Source organism: Colobus angolensis, unplaced genomic scaffold (genome assembly GCF_000951035.1).
Source record: "Colobus angolensis palliatus isolate OR3802 unplaced genomic scaffold, Cang.pa_1.0 Scaffold43, whole genome shotgun sequence".
In the NCBI taxonomy this organism is placed as follows: domain Eukaryota; kingdom Metazoa; phylum Chordata; class Mammalia; order Primates; family Cercopithecidae; genus Colobus; species Colobus angolensis.
This window is the reverse complement of record NW_012117710.1, coordinates 1,660,775-1,674,945: the sequence shown is the minus strand read 5'-3', so window position 1 is coordinate 1,674,945 and position 14,171 is coordinate 1,660,775. Positions and strand designations below refer to the sequence as shown.

At 57.8% G+C, this 14,171-nt stretch overlaps 1 protein-coding gene across 1 annotated transcript in view; it reads left to right on the top strand.

Moving 5' to 3' along the window:
- Positions 1 to 1,260, top strand: part of MICALL2 (MICAL-like 2) — a 32,129-nt gene extending 30,869 nt beyond the window's left edge. Inside the window, exons 15-16 of the mRNA XM_011956996.1 lie at positions 674 to 720; positions 1,099 to 1,260. Coding sequence (XP_011812386.1) covers positions 674 to 720; positions 1,099 to 1,181 — 130 coding nt within the window. The 3' untranslated portion in view covers positions 1,182 to 1,260. The remainder of the gene's footprint in view (positions 1 to 673; positions 721 to 1,098) is intronic.
- The last annotated feature ends 12,911 nt before the right edge of the window (positions 1,261 to 14,171 follow it).

Here is a 14,171-nt window from a genome sequence, read left to right as displayed (position 1 = left end):
GCCTCCCAAAGTGCTGGGATTACAAGCGTGAGCCTCCACGCCCAGCCAAAGTCTTAATTTTTAACTTGAACTTCCAAGGCCACGTGCGTCTCCTGGCTCCTGCACGCACTGTGTGACTGTCCCCGACAGCTTTCCTATCTCATCTCATGAGGGGTCCAGCACATGGCACACAGGGTTGGCAGCTGAAGTCCACCTCTGTGAGACTCTCTGGGAGCGTGAAGGGGCCTTGGCATGGGTTGGCCGAGGCCTCCTGTACCAGGTCACCTGTGTGGTCGGCCAGGGCCTCCTGTCCCGGTCACCTGTGTGGTCGGCCGAGGCCTCCTGTCCAGGTCCCTGGTGTGGTCGGCCGGGGCCTCCTGTCCAGGTCCCTGGTGTGGTTGGCCCGGGCCTCCTGTCCAGGTCACCTGTGTGGTTGACCCAGGCCTCCTGTCCAGGTCACTATTGAGGGGCTGGCCCTGGAGAGGACAGGGACCTGGCACTGTTGGGAGCAAGGTCTCGAGGTGAGGCCTGTCAGCAGGAAGGGGCAGGTGGCATGGGTCCAGGCGGGGCTCGGGGCTGGGGTACGGCTGCTGGAGACTCACTGGGGTGAGGCTGGCTGGAGACTGTCCGGTGGCCCCTCCAGGGCACATTGCTATTGCCGTTGTCACTCACGGCCACCCTGGTCCCGTTTCAGGGAACAAGAGGAGGATCAGATGCTGCGGGACATGATTGAGAAGCTGGGTGACTGGGCTGGGGATGCTGGGGGCTGGGCTGGCTGGCTGGGTGGGCCGGGCCTCCAGCTGGGGGTCGGGGGCAGGTGTCGGGGCCCCCCTCAGCCTTGGTGACAGGACAGGCAGGTTCACCCTGAGGGCGAAAGCTCCCGCCTGCCACTAAGAGAGCCAGGGGCAGCTGGTGACCGTGTGGTCATGGTGGGGACCAGCCCTCGGGGCGCCCAGTCGGGGCGGGTTCTCACGTGGGAGGGCACAGGGCTTCCTGCAGGCTCAGAGGCCCAGGGCGGACTGTAGCCAGTGGAAGGGAAGGATGTTTTTGGCAGGGGGACTTGTGTGGGCTGCGGCCATGTGGCGATGAGCATGGCCTCACTATCCACCTGTCCCCTAGACCTCCAGAGAAAGAAGTCCAAGTTCCGCTTGTCCAAGATCTGGTCACCAAAAAGCAAAAACAAAAGCACCACCTCCCAGTAGCGGCAAGTGGGGCCATGGGCTCGGCCCGGACCCGGCATTCGGACTTGGACTCAGGGCTGTGGGCTTGGCCCGGACCCAGCATTCGGACTTGGACTCAGGAAGGGCCTCCTGTCCCTACAAGGGGCATGTGGACAGCAGGGACCTGCGCTACCGTCTGTGGCCTCAATAAAGAAACCGACCACACGGCCCCGGCCTCCTGTGCGTCCTTGTGTTTGCCTCACTGCCCCTGGGCGGCCCCGTACCTGCCCGGGGTCTCGGCTGCCTCCCATTTCTGCCTGCAGTACGGACGTGCTCTGTGGCCTCGGGCAGGAGCTGACTGTCTCAGGGCCTGGCCCTCGAAGGTGGACCCTCTCACAGCTTCCTGGCACAGATGAGCTGGTGGGAGCCTCAGAGGAGGCATCAGTGCAGACTGGAGCCTGGGAACCCTTGGGTGCTGGGTCGCCATGTATCCGTGGCCTGAGAGGTGTGACCTCAGTCTCCCAGGACTGGGGCCTGGGATGGGGGATTGTGAGTGGTGGCCCCTGGTCAGGGAGACTTCCTGGTGGCCGGGGCAGGACGTGGTGTGCCCCATCCTTTCTGACTGCCACTGAGTGGATGTCATGGGAGGAGTGTTGAGTCAGGAGTGCAGCTTCCCTGCAAGCCTCAGTCTCCCCATCTGTTGGGGAGGGGAGGGCTTCAGTTGTTTGTCACTGTGCTATTTCAGCTGCTGTGGGAGCCTCTGCAGCGGTCCCGGGGAACCCTCAGCCGTGGCAAAGCACCAGTGCTCTCCACCTGGTGGCTGGTGGGGTCGGGACCCCACGGGTCCCAGCAGGGCCAGAGCAGGTTCAGAGCCTGGAGCCTCTGCCGTGTGCACATGGGCCCTGGGGAGCTTGTGTTGGGCAGGCCTCCGGCATTCGGTGGCCTTCACTGTCTGTGCCTTTGAGGGTCTCAGGTCTCCTGGAACGTGAGTTGGGTGTGGGGCATGGAAGGGAGGGTGGGCCGGGGGGCACGGATGGAGCACTGTCTCTGCAGTCACAGCTCTGCTTCTGGCAGCTGTTTGGCCTCGGGCTAGGGCACTGCCCTCTCTGAGCCTTTGGTGGATATGGGCTGCCTGGGGGCCACGTGAGGACTGGAGGGGCCCACCAGTGTGCCTGGGGCAGGGATGAGGGTAGAGGAGCACAGAGGTGCTTTCTTGCCCTCTGCTGATGGCGAGACCCCTGCTGCCTCCCTCTGTACCCCCTGCTCCCGCCAGCCACTCAGGGCCCCCATGGAGGGAAAGGGGCTCCCCCAGGTGAGGCCATGGGTCACCTGCACACAGCAGTGAGTGGGGAATGGGGTCCGTGCTCTGCCTGGCCCTGAGGCCCCTCTTGGCGTCAGGCCACTGAGATCGAGTGTGTTGGTGGAAACCCCGTGCCTTCGGAGGACCGGGAGGCTGTGGCCGGCAGCAGTGGGACCCTGGAGCCCCCAGGAGACTTCTGCAGGGGGGTCTCACCTGGGTGTCGAGGAGTAGGGGTCCCTCGGTGGATGGGCAGGGTGTGCCCCATTGAAGGAACAGCACAGGCAATGATCTGGGAGCTTGAAGATGTGCGGCGGGGCGGGGCATGTGCGGGGGTGATAGAGGGAGAGGGGCTTTGTCAGGGCCTGGGCTGGCGGTGACTCTCCAGGTGCAGCGATGTGGCCTCGTTCCTCCGGCACTGGGCGCCTCGGGTGGTTCTGAGCAGAAGCTCCAGGGCCTCTGCTGTGTTAGGAGCATGACACCGTGGAGGGCGGTCTGGACCGGGTCCCGGAGCAGACACAGTCTCATGTGGGTCCCTCTGGAACCTCAGCCCCCTGCTCACGTCCCAAGGCCGGACCCACAGCAGTGTGGCCTCTTCACCACCAGGGGGTGGCAGAGAGCCACTAACGGCGAGGGGCGCCGGGAACCCAGAATAGCTCTGTTCTCCAGGTAGGGAAAATGAGTCTGGGAGAGGGCTATGGCCTCACGTCACATAGCAAGCGAGGTGGGGCCGGGGCGTGTAGCACTTTTGAGACTGGAACAGGAAGGGAGTGTTGTCCGGCAAGTCAGGGGCGTGGGCACCTGGGGCTCAGTCCTGCTGTGGACTCACACCCGGGGGTGTCCCACCTCAGGGCCAGGAAACTTCTGCCCCCACCATCAGCCCCCTGCATCTGGGATCCTCAGAAGCAGCCTTGGGGTACCAGGTGGGATCCAGGCTGGGTACACGGTTGGTGCTCAGTAATCAGAGTCCCAGCAACAAGTGGTCAGGTCCCTCAGGCACTAAGCCAGCGCTGTGGGACGTCCTTGCTGTCCCCCAGGGGCCCAGCACCTGCAGACCCCGGTGACGTCATGGTGAGACAGGCAGGAATGCAGCCCTGGGGCCATGGGTGTTGGCCAGGCCCTGTGATGTCTGTGCTGCAGGAGGCTGTGAGGATGGGCGTGGGACCCCGGAACAGCCACTCGGGCACAGGTGGGGCTGGCTGTGCCGCCGCCCCATTCCTGCAGAGGCTGCCCCAACCCCAATGTGGAGAAGTTTCAGCCCAGGCCCCACCTACACCTACAACTTTCAGGGAGGGCAGAGGCACGCAGCTCACCAGTGGCCTGGCTGGACGTCACCTACACCTGCCAGAGGCTCCAGGACATCGTCTCGTGCATGTAAAGGTGGCAAGCGCTCTGTGCACATCAGTGGCTTTCTCTCTGCAGATGTGGCCAGGAACAGCCAGTCTTCCTGAATAGATATGGGGGGGTGGGGCCGCAGAGAAGGGGAGGAACTGTTCCCTGACCCACACCCCTGGTGGCCCCTGTATCTGTGCTGGTCTCAATATTGCAGCCTCAGGTCTGGGGAGCAAGGGCTTGAGGAGTGTTCTGGGCTCAGGGACCAGTGTGGTCCTTCTGGTGAGCTCTAGGGTGGGGAGCTGACGCTGGCCCTGTGTGGCTGCAGCAGGAGGGACAAGGAGGGAGGCAAGGCTGGGCCAAGCAGGGTCTCCACTGGGATGCTTGGAATTTGGACTTGGACTTGAATGGCCCCTCCAAGCTGGGCACAGGGGGCCAGCCCAGCCATTATAGGGCACTGGTCTGTGGGAGGGTGGGGGCAGCTGGTGGGGGACTCGTGTTCACCCTTTGGGAAACCGGGACAGGCTTGGGCTGATTCCCAGGAGTTCCTCCAGCCTCACCCCCCCGTCATCCTTGCCCCCTGCGCTCCAGCTTCCCGGCCTTGGTCACGGGCATTTGCATTTGCTGGTCCTGCTTCTGGGACCCCTGCGTTCCACATGGCGGGCATCCTGCTATCTCTGCTTAACTGTGCCCTCTTCAAAGAGGCTCCCTGCCTCCACCTGGATTTCTTTCTTTCTTTTTAGAGGCAGGGTGTCACTTTGTTGCCCAGACCGGAGTGCAGTGGTGCGATTATGGCTCCCTGCAGCCTTGATCTCCTGAGCTCAAGTGATCCTCCCACTTCAGCCTTCTGAGTAGCTGGGACCCCCGGCCCACTTTTTTTTTTTTTTGAGACGGAGTCTTGCTCTGTCGCCCAGGCTGAAGTGCAGTGGCGCAATCTCAGTTCATTGCAAGCTCCGCCTCCCAGATTCACGCCATTCTCCTGCCTCAGCCTCCCGAGTAGCTAGGACTACAGGCGCCCGCCACCATGTCTGGCTAATTTTTTTTTCTATTCTAGTAGAGACGGGGTTTCACCATGTTAGCCAGGATGGTCTCGATCTCCCGACCTTGTGATCCGCCCACCTCGACCTCCCAAAGTGCTGGGATTACAGCTGTGAGCCACTGCGCCTGGCCACGCCTAGCTAATTTAAAAAGTTTTTTTGTAGAAACAGGGTTTTGCCATGTTGCCCAGGCTGGTGTTGAACTCCTGGCCTCAAGCAGTCCTCCTGCCTTGGCGTCCCAAAGTGCTGGGATGACAGGCTTGAGCACACGGCCACCCTGGTTTATTTCCAACACTCGGAACTCACCTGTGTTTAGACGCTTGTTTGGGCTTCCTCTCTGTGATGGATCCTCCGGAGGTCCGGGCTCCTCCATCTTTCTGCCACACCGTTCTCAGCGCCTAGAACGGTACCTGGCACACAGCAGGAACCTGTTGAGGATTTGTTGAATGAATGAATGACTCCAGGGGGGGCTAGCACCCAGCCCGGAGTTGCTAGCTGGTCCACTGGTCCAGGGAGACAGACCTGCCTGAACCTGACTGGTTTTGTCCCTGTGGGACCCCGGGGGCTGCCCCTGCCCTGCCCGGGGTGGAAGAACTAAATTAGGTCTCGTGAGTGGTGGAGCCACTGCCAGCGGGCACACACCAGGCACCTCCTGCCCTGCCGGGACTGGCTGAGCAGGGGAGGGACTCGGGAAGAGGGCACAACGCCTCCTGGGGGATTTTCTGGGCATCTCAGAACAGGGGGCCGCCCTGTTCCCTGGGGCCCAGAGAGGGAGCCCAGCCCTGGCCCCGAGTGATGAGGACAGCCCGGCCAGGCCTAAAGACCACCCCCGACCCCGACCTGTATAGGCTGTGGGGTCGCGGCCCGGGCCTGGGAATGTCCTAGCTGGGTTGCCCAGCAGGGAGTGGGGGACTGACACTCAGAGTAGACCCCAGTTGCTTCCGTGGCGGGGCCCCCTCACCCCTGTGGGCCCGTCTGCCCTGCCCAGGCCTCCTTCTCCAGCCCCGCCCCTGATGCACAGGAACTGGCTTGACTCTTCCCACAGACAGCACCTCAGCTACCCCCAGACCCCTTTTCAGAGTAGGGCGTTGAGGCCAGAGAGGGGAGGGGCCTTGCCAGGGTGGGCCCGGCTTGGGCTGAGGACAGGGGGGCTGCTTCTGGCTGGGGCAAGAGTTGGAGGGGTCTCCGATGGGGGCATGGTCACGCCCTGTACCATGAAGCCCCTCACAGAAACTAGGGAGTCGTGGGCAACACTCTCTCCCTGTGACAGGGGAAACTGAGTCACAGAGTGCCCAGGGCCCCATGGCAGGAGTAGGCAGGGCTTGGTTTTTGTGCCTTGGCCTCCATCTGGGAGGAGGCAGGGAGCAGAGCTCAGACTCCCGCAGTGAGGGCTCCCCGTGTGACTCTGCTGCACAGCCCCAGTTGGGGACTCCCTAGGGGAGGGCCTCTGGGAAGCCCACAGTTACCCCTGAGGTAGAAATGTCTGTGACCTGCACCTCTGCAGCCTGGCCTCCTTCCAACCTCAAGCGGCCACTGTGAGGGTGTCCGGGAAGCAGGAGCTTTTCCTGGGTCTCCCCCTGGCTTCTTCCTGCCCCTCCACGTCCCTCCAGGGCCTCAAGGGAACCCCAGGGCCAGACATACCCTGCTTCTTGGGTGAATCACGGAGAAGGGGCCTCCTCTGGAGCCCGAGACACAGGAGGCTGACGGCTGCCATGCAGGCTTGCTCACCAGTGGCCATTCCCTGTCAGACCCACCCTCACCTTTGTGGGGCCCGGGTGAGAGTTGAGCCCGAAGCTACCCCAACTTCTCCTCCCCGGATGCCCTGTTTAGCTTCGGGAGGGAGGAGCCTCCCAACTCCACACCAGGGCTGGGAAGGCCTCAGGACTCAAAGGGAGTTTCAGGGGTGTGAGCTCAGGGAATTCTGGGGTCCTGGGTGCTGGGGCATCAGGTGGGAGGTGGACGTGAGCTCTGGGTGGCCTCCTCGGCCCTGCGTACCCCGCCAGGAGGGGCACAGCCAGATCATGCATCCAGGCCCTGCTCCTGTCTGCAGACCTCATGCTGGGGGAGCCTCCCTCACCCTGAAGCTGCTTTGGCTCCTACTGGTCTGGAGCTCGGACTCCCAGGGCCCTACTCCCCGGGGACCCTCCCAGCAGAGGCCTTTGACCAGCTGGCTGTGATAGGTGCTGACACCCCATCTATCTGTCGGTCCACCTAGGTGTTCCCCCCGGGCCGGCCTGCCCCGACGATCACAGCCCTGCCGTCTCAGGTCACAGTTTTGGATTCTGCGCTAACAAGGTCTCCCAGGTGGGCCGGAAACACTGATGAAGACGGATAGAAAAACACCAGCCCACTGGATTATTAATAATCACACACACCTTCGTCGGCAGCCGGCCTGACACTTTATAAAGCACGTTAGGATGTAATCCAATTGAAACTGCAATATCGAGAACATCTTATCTGATCACAAATTGAAATTATATCATATTCCTCTTTTCTTAAATTAAAAAGCTAAAACCTTTTCGTTTGCTCTCACACAGTTGTGTAAAACTTAATCAGGGGTTTTAACAACATTATATTTCCATATGGGCCATTTCTAGTCTTGACTTATGGGGGAGAACTTTCCGGAAAAGGGGCGATTGGCTTTGTGAGCAGGAGCAGTAGGCCCGGGGCCAGTGCCCGGCAAGATGGACTTGGCCTCGTCTGAACGCGGGCGGTGGCTGGGATCAGGGTCCGAGGATATACCAGGGACGGTGGAGGGATTTCAGCGGATGCATGTTCCCATTTTAAGAATTGCCACCTTAGGCTGGGCACGGTGGCTTACGCCTGTAATCCCAGCACTTTGGGAAGCCAAAGCGACGGATCACGAGGTCAGGAGATCAAGACCATCCTGGCCAACACGGTGAAACTCTGTCTCTAGTAAAAATACAAAAAATCAGCCAGGCGAGGTGGCGGGCGCCTGTAGTCCCAGCTACTCGGGAGGTTGAGGCAGGAGAATGGCGTGAACCCGGGAGGCAGAGCTTGCAGTGAGCCGAGATGGCACCACTGCACTCCAGCCTGGGCGACAGAGCGAGACTCCGTCTCAAAAAAAAAAAAAAGAATTGCTACACAGTCTCGCTGTGTCACCCAGGCTGGAGTACAGTGGCACCATCTCCACTCACTGCAACCTCTGCCTCCCGAGTTCAAGTGATTCTCCTGCCTCAGCCTCCGAGTAGCTGAGATTAGAGGTATGTGCCACCACAGCTGGCTAATTTTTGTAGTTTTAGTGGAGATAGAGTTTCACCATGTTGGCCAGGCTGGTCTCGAACTCCTGACCTCAGGTGATCTGCCTGCCTCAGCCGCCCAAAATGCTGGGATGACAGGCGTGAGCCACTGCGCCCGGGCGCCTTAAATATTTAAGAGGGAGGAGGATGCAGTCACACAAGTCACAGCAAGTTGAAAGCCGAGGAGAGCAGAGGAGACAGGCACAGGGACATAGTCCCAGGATGCTACCCTCGGGGCCGGGGGCACAGAGGCTGGGTCTGAGGCTAAGTGGCCTGGAGGCCCAGAGGACGGGGACTGCAGGGGCGGGCTTGGAAGCAAAGACTTTCTGCTTCAGTTTTGCACTTCAACAAGGCCCTTTCACTGGTAGCCGAAAGCAGCTGTTGGGCTTTCGAGGTCCCTGAGATGAAAAGAAGCCGTCAGGCTACCAATTATAAAAATGTATTTATTCATGTATTTATTTTTGGGACAGGGTCTTGCTCTGTTGCCCAGGCCGGAGTCCAGTGGTGTGATCATAGCTCACTGCAGCCTTGACCTCCTGGAGTCAAGCGATCCTCCCACCTCAGCCTCCTGAGTGACCGGGACTATAGGTGTGCATCACACCTGGCTAATTTTTTAACTTCTTATAGAGATGGGGTCTCACTCTGTTGCCCAGGCTGGTCTTGACCTGCTGGACTCAAGCAATCTTCCTGCTTCAGCCTCCCCAAGTGCTGGGATTACAGGCATGAGCCACTGTGCCCAGCTAATTGTTGTATTTTTTTTTTTTTATAATTGGGGTCTTGCTATGTTGCCCAAGCTGATCTCAAACTCCTGGGCTCAAGTGATCCTCCTGCCTCAGCCTCCCAAGTAGCTGAGGCTGCAAGCCTGAGTTACCGCACCTGGCTCTTCCTTCATTCTTTTCACTTTTTTTTTTTTTTTAAATGCAGCTACTAGAAAATTGAAAATGACAGGTGTGGCCCACTCACTGTGGCTCGGGTTCCGTTTCTGTGGACAGGACTGTTCTGGCACACTGCAGGGTCTCCTGAGATCCTGCTCACCATTTTTGGGGTGTCTACCATCATGGTAGCTCCTCCCTCTGTCCCTGTTCTGTTTTCTCCCACACGATTTCCCGGGTCTGAGCGTTCCCCTCCACCAGCCCCCGACTCCAGGACTCTCCTGTCTCCCCAACCTCCCCTCCCCACCCAAGTGAGTTCAGTGTTTTGGTGGCACCTGCAGAAGCCCTCTGGGTTTCCTGTTATACTCCAGGCTAAGTCCAGCTTCACAGCAGGACCCCGTCCCCTCAGGACCCCTTACCCCTGGAACCCCGTCCCCCCAGGATCCTGTCCCCCCAGGCCCACACACCCCCCATGGGTTGAAACTAGTGGGTGCTGGTCGCAGGGAGATTTTATCCTGTTGACGCTGTCCACGGTCACATCACTGAAGGTCCGGGTGGGCAGCCTCGGCCTGCCATCGGCGATCTCCCGGAAATGTCTGTTCATCCTTTCATCCTTCATTCCATCCTTTTTGTTCTTGAGGCGGAGTCTGTCGCCCAGACTGGAGCACAGTGGCATGATCTTGGCTCACTGCAGCCTCCGCCCCCCGAGTTCAAGCGATTCTCCTGCCTCAGCCTCCGGAGTAGCTGGGATTACAGATGTGCACCACCACGCCTGGCTAATTTTTGTATTTTTAGTAGAGATGGGGTTTCACCATGTTGGTCAGGCTGGTCTCAAGCCCCTGACCTCAGGCGATCCACCTACCTCGGCCTCCCAAAGTGCTGGGATTACAGGCGTGAGTCACCGTGCCTGGCCCCTTTGTTCCGTTCCTTTAATTGAGCCGCTCCTCCATGCCAGGCCACCCGCTGGTACCACAGCCCCACGCCAGCAAGAGACCCACCAGCTCTTGTCCTCGAGGACCCTGGTGGAGGCATAAAGAGGATGGCAGTCCTGGGGGATGGGGCTCTGCAGGGACGTGGGGCCCTGGGGAGGGTGCGGAGGGGAGGGAGAGGCAGCCTGGTGGGAGGGCTGCGGCTGAGCCAGGCAGGGGCCCCGAGGCCAGGGAGGGTTGTAAGTTCTGGCCAAGTATGGACTCCATCCGAGTGGAGAGGCTGGGAGAGGTCAGAGGGGCAGGATGGTGGGGTGGAGCCCAGAGAGCATTAGGTGGAGAGACATGGGACCAGGGTGGTCTTCTATGCCAGCTCTGGCTGTGGGTGTGAAGGTCCAGGGGGGCAGAAACCAAGGACACATGACCCCCTCGCTGACATCCAGGGTCCACCAGATGTGGCCTGCTCTATCCTCATTGGCCAGAATATAGTCACCTGGCCAGGCAAGGCTGCAAGGTATCTATTATCATTGACCAGAATGTGGTCACATGGCCATGCTGGGAAGCAAAGGCTCTATCTTCATTGGTCAGAATGTAGTCACATGGCCAGGCCGGGCTGCAAGGGATGCTGGGGAATACAGTTCTCTCTGGGGCTTGCTGTGGAGGCTAAACGGGGGAGATGGGGAATGAATACTGGGGATGCATGAGCGATGTCTGGCTGCATTGGCACAGTACCGCAAACGGGGGGCTTCAAGGAACAGTTAGACTTCTAGAGGCCAGAGTCTGAGATCAAGATGTGGGCAGGAGGCCAGGTGCGGGGGCTCATGGCTGTCATTCCAGCACTTTGGGAGGCCAAGGCAGGAGGATCGCTTGAGCCCGGAGTTTGAGACCAGCCTGGGCAAAATAATGAGACCCCATTTCTAAAAAAAATTTAAAAAATTAGGCGAAGTGTGGTGGCTCATGCCTGTAATCTCAGCACTTTGGGAGACCAAGGCAGGTAGATTACCTGAGGTCAGAGGTTTGAGACCAGCCTGGCCAACATGGCAAAACCCTGTCTCTACGAAAAATACAAAAATTAGCCAAGCATGCTGGTGCACACCTATAATCCCAGCTATTTGGAGACTGAGCTGGGAAAATCGCTTGAACCCAGGAGGCAGAGATGGCAGTGAACCGAGATCAGGCCACCGTACTCTAGCCTGGGTGACAGAGCAAGACTCTGTATCAAAAAAAGAAAAAAAGAAAAGAAAAAAGATTAGCCAGGCATAGTGGCATGCACTTGTATTCTCAGCTACTCAGGAAGCTGAGAGGGAAGGATTACTAGAGCCTGCGAGTTTGAGACTGCAGTGAGTCGTGATCGTGCCACTGCACTCCAGCCTGGGTGACAGAACAAGATGCTGTCTCAAAAACAAACAAACAAACAAAAGATGTGGGCCTCGCTCCCTCCAGAGGCTCTAGAGAAGGATCCTCCCTGCCTCTTACAGCTCCTGGTGGCTCCAGGTGTCCCTGGCTTGTGGCACCATCACTGCAGTCTCTGCCTCTGTCACCATCACCTGGCCTCTTCCTCTGTGTTTTTGTGCCCAAACTTCCCTTTTCTTCTAAGGATACCAGTCATTGGATTAGAGCCCACCTTAAATCCAAGATGAACTCATCTCAAGAGCCTTAACTAATCACATCTGCAAGCACCCTACTTCCAAATAAGGTTACATCCTGAGGTTCCAGGTAGACATGAAGTTTTGGGGGACATATTCAACCTACTACATATGGGATAATAATCCTCTTTGTTTAAACTTTCTCAGGTTTTCTGATATTTGTAGATGAGCGCATCCTAACCGATATGGAACTTGGTTCCAGGAGTGGGGTGTTAAAGTCACAGAACCTAAGATGAGGAATTGTCTGATTGAAGGGCACAGGGCACCAGGCAGTGAGGGCGCCACCATCCTGGCTGGGAATTTGGCTGTCACTGTGATGGACTCATGTACAATTACATACAGCTGTTACCTATGGTATTTTGGGTCCCAGATTTCATATTCATTAAGGCTGAGGAAGCAGCAAAAACATATTCAGCATACTGATATCATTGTGATATCATTGACTACTTCCTGTGGCTTTCAGTAAGATAATATTATTATTATTATTATTATTATTATTATTATTATTAAGACAGAGTCTAGCTCTGTCACCCAGACCAGAGTGCAGTAGTGTGATCTTGGCTCACTGCAACCTCTGCCTCCTGGGTTCAAGTGATTCTCCTGCCTCAGTCTCCCAAGTAGGTGGGATTTACAGGTGTGGCACCACCATGCCATGCTAACATTTTGTATTTTTAGTAAAGATGGGGTCGTGCCATATTGGTCAGGCTGGTCTCGCACCCCTGATCTCAAGTGATCTGCCTGCCTTGGCCTCCCAAAGTGCTGAGATTAAAAGCATGAGCCACTGTGCCTGGCCAGTAAGGTCTTATAAGAGATAGTTGCCGGATGCGGTGGCTCATGCCTATAATCCCAGCACTTTGGGAGGCCGAGGCAGGTAGATCATGAGGTCAGAAGTTTGAGAGCAGCCTGACCAACATGGTGAAACCCCGTCTCTAGGCCGGGCGCGGTGGCTCACGCCTGTAATCCCAGCACTTTGGGAGGCTGAAGCGGGCAGATCTCGAGGTCAGGAGATCGAGACCATCCTGGCTAACATGGTGAAACCCCATCTCTACTAAAAATACAAAATTAGCTGGGCAGGGTGGCGGGCGCCTGTAATCCCAGCTACTCAGGAGACTGAGGCAGGAGAATCGCTTGAACCCGGGAGGTGGAGGTTGCAGTGAGCCAAGCTCATGCCACTACATTCCAGCTTGGGCGACAGAGTGAGACTTCATCTCAGGAAAAAAAAAAGAGAGAGAGAGTTGAGTTTGGGTTGAAAGTATCCAATCTGAAAGCTCAAGGCAGGAATTAGGGATTTGCTAAGGGTTCCCTACTTTCTGGCTTCAGGGAACCCTTCTTTCTGAAGCCAGACACCTGACTGAATAAGGGTTCCATGAGGCAGTGATTTGCTGTGGTGAGAAAGGCAGTTCTTGTGGTCCAAGCTACAGCTGGTACTAGCAGAAGAAAGAAAATCAAGGCTTAGCAGAAGAAAGTCTCGGGATTCTAAGTCCCCTGGAAACCTCTTGTTGAGAAAATAGTATGATTATGTGGAAGACACGGCCCCCAACTTTGCTGGATGCCATCTGGTATTTGGGGTACCATGGTGGTACTCGGGACTCACGGTGCCACAGCAGCCAGTTTGGGACCATGAGGGATGGTAAGGCCACCCAGCAGAGATGAGCTGGGCAGAACCAGGGAAGGCTCCTGGGTCTTTGCTGACCTCCTGTTGGTGTCACTGAGCCCTGAATTAGCAAATCTAGGACCTTCTTACATGCAGATTTCTTGTTGGGAAGGATAATAAATCCAGCATCGTGTAAGCCTCTTTGACTTGAATTTCCTGAGAGCCAAGTCAACACCCTAGTGGTTTCCATTGACGTCCTTCAACTTCCCACACCATATACGCTGGGGCCTGGGGGTTGTCCAGTCCCGTCCACTCCCTTGAAGCCAGTGGCGACGCTGAGGCCCAGGAAGCAGAGTTGCCGTCCCATCCCTGACCAGGGCAGAGCTACTGGGCCAGCCTCCTGTGTTCTCCTGTGCCGCGGCCCTCCCTGGGTCTGCAGGGGGTCTGGGGCCACTTCCCTGTTGTGGGACCTTTGCAAGACCCCGTTTTCCAATGGAAATGAGGACAACAGTGACAATGATATGCCTCCCCAGGCGTATCCCCTTCTTCTGACCTTGGGTCTGCCAACCCCCAGGAGGGTGGGCGGGATGGGGCTGGGGAAGGTGGGCTTGACGGCTTCTCCACGGGCTGCTCCTGCCCCCTCTTCCCCCTCACTCCCACCTCAATATGTCTCTCTGTCCCTCTCTCTCTCTGTCTCTCTCTCCCTCCCTCTGTGTCTCTGTCTCTCCCTCCGTCTCCCTCTCTCCCTCCCTCTCTCTCTCTTTCTGTCCCTCCCTGTCTCTCCCTCCCTTTCTGTCTCTCCATCTGTCTCTCTGTCTCTCCCTCTATGTCTCTCTCTCCCTCCCACTCTCTGTCTCTCCATCCCTCCCTCTCTCCCTCTCTCTGTCTCTCCCTCCCTGTCTCTCCCTCCATCTTTCTGTCTCTCCCTCCATCTCTCTGTCTCTGTCTCCCCCTCCCCCTCTCTCTCTCTCTGTCTCTCTCTCTCTCTCTGTCTCTGTCTGTTTCTCTCTCTCCCCCTCTCTCTGTCTGTCTCTCTCTCTCTCTCTCTCTGTCTCTGTCTCTGTGTCT